General features: G+C 43.1%; 1 protein-coding gene across 1 annotated transcript; it reads left to right on the top strand.

The window, feature by feature from the left end:
• The first annotated feature begins 1,035 nt into the window (after positions 1-1,035).
• Positions 1,036-5,825, top strand: LOC113249649 (serine protease 1-like). The gene is made up of 5 exons (XM_048213001.1): positions 1,036-1,075; positions 3,419-3,575; positions 4,242-4,495; positions 5,005-5,141; positions 5,676-5,825. Exons 1-5 carry the CDS (start codon positions 1,036-1,038, stop codon positions 5,823-5,825), a joined length of 738 nt encoding a protein of 245 aa, XP_048068958.1.
• The last annotated feature ends 1,784 nt before the right edge of the window (positions 5,826-7,609 follow it).

Genomic DNA, 7,609 nt, shown 5'->3' with positions numbered 1-7,609 from the left:
AGCAAGACATGTAATGTCTCTAAGCTTCACCCTCCCCATCTATGAAATGGTAAAGATGAGAACAATACTTAGAAAGCAGTTGGTAAGGACTGAATGAGTTGATGTATATAAATCCCATCCACAGTGCCTGACACAGAGGAAGCACTCCCTAAATTTCAATTGTATTATCATTGGCCGAGATGTCTGCATTGTCTTGGTGTCCAGAATGTGGTGAACTTACTGAGGAAGTGTTGTACAGCAGTTAAGCACACAGACTCTGAAGCCAGATTTCCTGGGTTGGAATCTGACCCCACTGTGTACTTGCTATGTGATTTTGGTCAAGTCTCCTGCAGTTTGCATGCTTCAGTTTTCCCATATGTACAGTGGGGATAGTAATAGGTACCTTCTAGGGTTGTAAAGAGAATTATTAATTAATATATGCAATGTTTTTATATACTTAGAACATATACTACATTCTAGTAAATGTGATTCTTTCACTCTTCCATTTAGATCGATCATAGCTTCAATTCAGAACAAAGTTTCTTTTCTCAAGGAAACAAGTTATCCCTATTAATAAGGAAACGTTAACATGGATATCCAAGGCCAGAGATACCACAGAAAAATTTTACAATTGTGAGAGAGCCAATGTTAATTAAACATCACGGGGGTAGTGTTCAAGATGGTCCTCAAGATGAAAGTTCACAGGTGAGACAACTAAGTACCTAAGTTTTTTGTGTGGAAAATAGGACACCCGTAGCCCTCTTCCACGACTTTACTCCAACTTACTTTTCTATTATGGGAAACAAATAGCACCAGGTGAGTTTATTACTTCCATTCCCATAACCTTCTGGAAAAGTAGACAAAAGCTAATGTTTAAATCTGATGCTGAATTCTATTTGGCACAGAAATGAATTCTAAATTTGGATTAGTGAGTTTCCAGTAAAATCACTTTTCGGGCACCCATGGCCATGGGTGTCAATGTCAAACCCGGAGGTATAAATAGCTGTGGATGAGAGACGTTCATGGAACTCCCCAGTCCAAATCCAGGGAGCAACCATGAAGACCTTCATCTTCCTTGCCCTGCTGGGAGCTGCTGGTGAGCTTATAATAATAAATGGATCTGTGGGTGTCCATGATGTATTTGTTTTCACTTTATACTCTGAAAGACAACAATGAATGCTGAATAGAATCTCTGTACTCAAGGTGCTTAAAATTTGGAAACGACAGTGTCTATAGTAGTCCCTCTTTTCTGTGGCAGCCTCATCCACTGCCAGTAGATGCCTGAAGCCACAGATAGTATTGAACCCATATATACTATTTCCCCCCACATATACATACCCATGATAAAGTTTAATTTACAAATAAGGCACAGTAAGGGATTATCAATATAACTAATAATGACATAGAACAACAAAATCCTAACAATGTAGTGTAATAAAAGTTATGTGACTATGCTCTTCTGTCTCTCTCTCTCTCAAAATATGTTATTTTACTGAACTCACCTTTCTTGTGATGATGTGAGATGAGAAAACGCTTACCTGATGAGATGAAGTGGGGTGAATGACATAGGCATTTCGACGTAGTGTTAGGCTAGTAATGACCTTTGGAGGATATATCAGAAAATGGATAGTCTGCTTCCTGACTCTGGTTAACCTAGGTAAACAAAACCACAATGGGGGGGGGGAACTACAGTCCTACAAATGTCTATACATAATTAAATCTCACTTGTTGGGAAAGATGGTAGTGAGCAAGTGTAGTTAGTGCAGAAAGTATTAAGAGGCAGAAAGTGCCCTGTGCTTCAAGGTAAAATCTATGGAGAAAGAGAGAAAAGGAAAGGGTAGTTAACATTAATGACCTCTATAAGCATTTGGAATTAATCATTGGCAGTGAAAATTGGGACTAGTGACTAGTTTGGGCTCATTGAAGACTCTAAGAGGGTCAGAGCCCACATCTCCTCTACTCGGATGGGCATCTCCATAAGGATCTTCAAAAGTGAAGGTACTTCATTTCCATGAATAAAAGCTATGGGCTGATTTTACAACATCTTTGCTAATGAAGTCTCTCTGATGTAATGTAACATATCATTTAATCATCAAAAGAAAGAAAAATGTCTATTTGTGTTTTTTATACTACCAAATTTTATACAGACCTTACTATTAAACTTTCCCGAATTGGATGGGTATGAATTCAATACATTAATCTCTACATCTGGAAATGTCTTTCTCAAAATTACTTGAAAATAATTGAATAGGGTACATATAATATAATCATAGACTTTGGGAGCCATCGAAAATCTTAATAAATCAGTGGGCAGACTTCAGAATGCTGAATAAATTTTAAAATGTTGGAAAGAAAATTGAGATAAGGGAAAGATTGGATAGGGAAAGCGTATAATGTTCTATGAAATTATGTCATGAAAATTTAAGGCCAGATCAAAATAGAAATTGGGGGAACAAGAGTACAAAACTCCCGGGGCGCCTGGGTGGCACAGCGGTTAAGCGTCTGCCTTCGGCTCAGGGCGTGATCCTGGCGTTCCGGGATCGAGCCCCACATCAGGCTCCTCTGCTATGAGCCTGCTTCTTCCTCTCCCACTCCTCCTGCCTGTGTTCCCTCTCTCGCTGGCTGTCTCTATCCTGTCAAATAAATAAATAAATAAATCTTTAAAAAAAAAAAAAAGAGTACAAAACTCCCAATTCCTTCTAGGCTAGAACATTCTTAGGTGGCTTCTAATAGCTTCCTTTGCGTTACGTCATGAGGATATCTTTCCTAGTCCAACTACTGTAATTAAAAAAAAGTATGATTCCTGCAAAGCTTTATTGAACACCTGTTTGCATAACTGCTGAGCAACGTTTTGTGTAAAAAATATTCTTTAGGGAAGCCTGGGTGGCTAAGTCGCTAAGCATCTGCCTTTGGTTCAGGTCATGATCCCAGCGTTCTGGGATCGAGCCCCACATTGGGCTCCCTGCTCAGTGGGAAGCCTGCTTCTCCCTCTCCCACTCCCCCTGCTTGTGTTCCCTCTCTCGCTGCCTCTCTCTGTGTCAAATAAATAAATAAAATCTTTAAAAAAATATTTTTTAACCCTTAGATAGTACTGTTGAGGGAATTTATTACATAAAGAGTCTCTGATCAAGGTGTGTGTTTGTGTGTGTGTGTGTGTGTGCATAGGTGGGGTGCATATGTTAAAAACAGTATATTTATCAAGTTTAAAGCATAAATTAAAAAATTAGATACTTATAATAGTATAAGTAGGGTATGTGTTAAAGGTATGGGCTAATAAAATTTTGGAAAAGTCATGTAAAAATTACATCATTTCCTGATTATGTGAGACAGGAAAACATTATCTTCTCTTTTCTAGTTCATCTGCAAAAACAGCAGTAAGTAGAAATTCCAAAATGAATCTGATCTGTTTAACTGATTGTTTCCAACTTTTCCCTGTCAGTTGCTTTCCCCATTGATGATGATGACAAGATCATTGGGGGTTACACCTGTCAGAAGAATTCTGTACCCTACCAGGTGTTTCTGAATTTGGGTGACCGCTTCTGTGGCGGCTCCCTCATCAATTCCCAGTGGGTGGTGTCCGCGGCTCACTGCTACAAGTCATAAGTGACCAATCCTCACATCCCTGTTCTCTCAGATCAACCCATGGCCCAGCCCTGCCAAAGCACAATCAGGGTACACTGCACAGTTACGCTTGAGGGGCGAGCATTCAGATTCTAGGAGCTTCATCATTCCCCCGGGCACTGAATGATGCATTGAGGGGATTTTACATGGAAAGGTAATCATGATAGCTCAACCAGGAAAAAAATGGCATATGAAGGTAATAACCCACACGAAGCTTCCAGAACAACATTAAAAATAACACAATTCATTGTGCCCCCTTAAAATTCTGTCATGTCTCTGATTCCTGCCACAGCTCCCTACAGTCATGGGTAATCCCAACCAGGGGGAGTAGCAGGTGCTGAGCAGTCACCACCAATTCCTGTGTCACCTCCCACCCTTTTATTGGCATCACTTAGTCATGGGAACTAAACGTATCTAACTTTCTAGCAAGATGGTGGGCTTGAGTCTGTAGGGGTAGGGCACCCCCCTAGAGTTACTCTCACCCGCGCCAGGTCTGGTAGGGCTGCCGTAAGTGCACAGTTACCTGCGTGTGGAGATGCTTGCAGGGGATGCTGTTCGTGCTGATGCTCATGACTGGGGCGAACTGGGAAAGGGGAAAGGCGCAAGCTGGTCCTGAAGGATCTTTGCATCATTTAATCCAGCCGAATCCAGGTGCGTCTGGGAGAATACAACATCGCAGTCTCTGAGGGTGGCGAGCAATTCATCAATCCGGCCAAGGTCATCCGCCACCCCAATTACAACTCAAATACTATTGATAATGACATCATGCTGATTAAACTGAGCTCACCCGCCACCCTCAACTCTCGAGTGACTGCTATCTCTCTGCCAACATCCTGTGCGGCTGCTGGTACCCAGTGCCTCATCTCTGGCTGGGGGAATACCCAGAGCACCGGGGGTAAGTGTCACCTGAACAAAAGCACCACGGCTGGAAATCCTAGAAGTGAAAGACATGTTGAGGGTCGGTTAGTCCAAATTGTCACTCAAGGCAAGGTTCCCAGAGGATAGATTGTGAGTATCCGGAATCTCAGGAAGATTCCCTTGCTGGAAAACTCAACAAAAATGAGCTATGATAATGGTAGCAGATATTCAGTTGAAGTGTGATTAGTGATTTGCAAAGAAGTAGAAACTGAGGAGGTAGACAGAACAGAGGGATTTGGTGCTGCCTAAAGTAGAGAGCTGCTTGGGAAATAGTGTCTAGATTTACCTGTAGTCACTGATACTAAGTCAGAGAGAACAACTTGTTGATTAAAACTGTTGGGAAGACTTTGCAGATAACGGTTGTTCTTCCAAAACAGAAGTTACTGGCAATCTGAGAGAGTAGGGAAGGAAGGGGGGAAGATCCGGAAAAAAACTCCAGGAATCCTGTGGGTAATGTTCTTCCATTTTTACTCTTGCACCCATCAGAGCAGTTTCCTGATGTCCTGCAGTGTCTTCAAGCCCCCATCCTCTCTGACAGCAGTTGCCGCAATGCCTACCCTGGCAGGATCACCAGCAACATGATCTGTCTGGGCTACCTGCAGGGTGGAAAGGACTCTTGCCAGGTCAGTTTCCTTGTACTCCTTCCAGCCGAGCTTCATGCACTTCCACCATAGTTCCCTTTCTCAAAACACGGATTGGAAAGCTGTCTCTGGGATGGATTCCAAGGGACCATGGATATATTTGGGATCAGTGATAAATTTTCTTTTTGAGACATTAATAGCCAGGGCCAAGAGTAAAAAGATACACAGAAGATGTTGTGCAAACAGGACAGTCAGGCGCCCTGCTGAGCAGGTATATTGTAGAAGGAAGCTTCTGAAATAAGCAGGGCTAGCTGGGCGGCATTGCACTCACAGTCCTCATCCCTTCTTGGCCTTGCATGCCTTCAACTAAGACCAGAGCAGGAGCTCTGAGGAGGGAGGAAAAGGAGAGATATTCAGTCAGAGATTGAGAATTGGATTTCCAGGGCAAAGGGAAGGTAATGCCTGGAGAATCAGCAACCTAGGAAAATGGACCCAGGGTAATGGAGAAACAACACTGAGCCTTTCTCGCATCTTGGCATAGTTGGGAGTTCTTACTGTCTCTTCCTTGTTGCGCAGGGTGACTCTGGTGGGCCTGTGGTCTGCAACGGAGAGCTTCAGGGCATTGTCTCCTGGGGTATTGGCTGTGCTCAAAAAGGGAAGCCTGGTGTCTACACCAAGGTCTGCAACTACGTGAGCTGGATTCAGGAGACCATCGCTGCCAACTAGGCATGTACGCACGTGCACCTCCATGCACCAGCCTACTAGTCACGTTCACCTTCCACGCATATCTGACAACAGTATCTAAATCAAAACATTTTGTTCCACATCACACGTGTCCAAGAACTGTCCTTACTTAGTATTTATGAACTTTCTCTTCAAACAGGCTGTGGAGTAAAAGGGTGGACATAGAATTGAACAATTACACGAGGATAGAATTGGAGAGATTATGTTGTGATTCATTCAGCCTGATCAAAATGAATTTCCCGACCACCCACTATCTGTAAGGCTCTGTGTGGGGCATTGAGGATATAAGCAGGGATAAGCTTAGAGGTCAATGTTACCGTCACATTTTTGAACAGATGATGACACCAAGGTGCAGAATGTGAAAATCAACTGCCCAAAGTCTTTCCCCAAACTCATAGCGAGGGGGAGACCAAGCTCTAGTTGTCCTGAATCCCGAGGCATTGCCAGGGCTGTGACACCATGGTCTCCTTCTGTGCTCTAACCTATCTGAAACTCTGTGAGGCTAGATGAGGGAAACCACCAGGTGAAGAAATTTTTACAAATCACCGATTTCCTGCATTCTCCAAGGTTTTACTGACCTGTATGTTCCAGTTCTCTAAGATCTTTCTGGTTTTCCCACTGGGGTTGTATCGCTGTAGCAGCCTCGATGTCCGCAGGCAATCTGTACCCCTCTTCCACCAGAGTCCCCCAGCCCAAATTATTAAATATTAAATATTAAATCCCAGCCCAAATCACATGGTGTTTTAAACTATAGGAAAAAGGAAGTGCAAATGCAGGTACGTTTGCAGAAAATAGATCTATTACACCGAGTTCATAGAAGACTGGGCTACAGAGTTGGTTTCGAGTACAGGTCCCAGCACATGATTCCTGGGCATATCTGGTATGGATGCAGGAAAAAGACATCATGGGTTCTGAGTGTGGCAACATTGGAGCAGGTGGAGGAGATTTGAGGGGGAAATATTCCCATCCTCAGTAATAAGGTGAAGGAGGGATATTGTCTTAGTCAGTTTAGATTGCTGTAACAAAAATCCCATAGACTAGGTGGCTTAAACCACAAACTAATTTCTCATGGTTCTGGAGGCTGGAAAGTCCAAGATCAAGTTGCCATTGAAATAGTGGGGGCCCACTTCCTGGCTTGTAGATAGTGGCCTTCTCACTGTGTCCCCACATGGCAGAGAGAGGGCTCTAGTCTCTTCTTATAAGGACACTAATCCCATCATGGGGACTCCACGTTTATGACCTTATCTAGACCTTGCAAAGGCCCTACCTTCTAATACCATCCCACCTAGGATTCGGGTTTGAGCACATACACTTGCTGGGGGGACACAAACATGCAGTCCAAAGTGGGTATCTTAGAAGAGGAAAGTATGGGAAGGTACACCCCCATTACCAAATGTCTATTTCTTTGTAACTCTGGATGGCACATTCATAGGGAGCAATCCTGAGCCCTTGATATCGCCTTGTCAATGTCACCAGGATGGAGCCCAATTTCCTTTTCCTTGCATTCAAGGCTCTTAAATATTTGGTCGTAACTAAGCTGTGCTGACTTACTGCCTTAGTTCTCATTGAGTTGCGTTCATGCTTGCATAGAGCCTAAGTTAATTTCATATATAACTCTTCTTTGTTAAAACGGGTAGCTTTAGTTCTACCTTGGCTAAACGTCTCAGGCTTTTCTACAGAAACAAATGAGCTTAATGATTCTCCTGTTTCCTCTGAATGCTTTCTATTCCACCCCAGCACCACCACTGATATCCCCCTACCCACCT

Source organism: Ursus arctos, unplaced genomic scaffold (assembly GCF_023065955.2).
Source record: "Ursus arctos isolate Adak ecotype North America unplaced genomic scaffold, UrsArc2.0 scaffold_3, whole genome shotgun sequence".
Classification (NCBI taxonomy): domain Eukaryota; kingdom Metazoa; phylum Chordata; class Mammalia; order Carnivora; family Ursidae; genus Ursus; species Ursus arctos.
This window is presented reverse-complemented; position numbering and strand designations above follow the sequence as displayed.

Excerpts from the sequence above, each read along its gene's own strand:
- LOC113249649 (XM_048213001.1), top strand. The coding sequence starts at position 1,036 with ATGAAGACCTTCATCTTCCTTGCCCTGCTGGGAGCTGCTG. Across the intron at positions 1,076-3,418 it reads TGCCCTGCTGGGAGCTGCTG|TTGCTTTCCCCATTGATGAT; the intron begins GTGAGCTTATAA and ends TTTCCCTGTCAG. Across the intron at positions 3,576-4,241 it reads TCCGCGGCTCACTGCTACAA|CCGAATCCAGGTGCGTCTGG; the intron begins GTCATAAGTGAC and ends CATTTAATCCAG.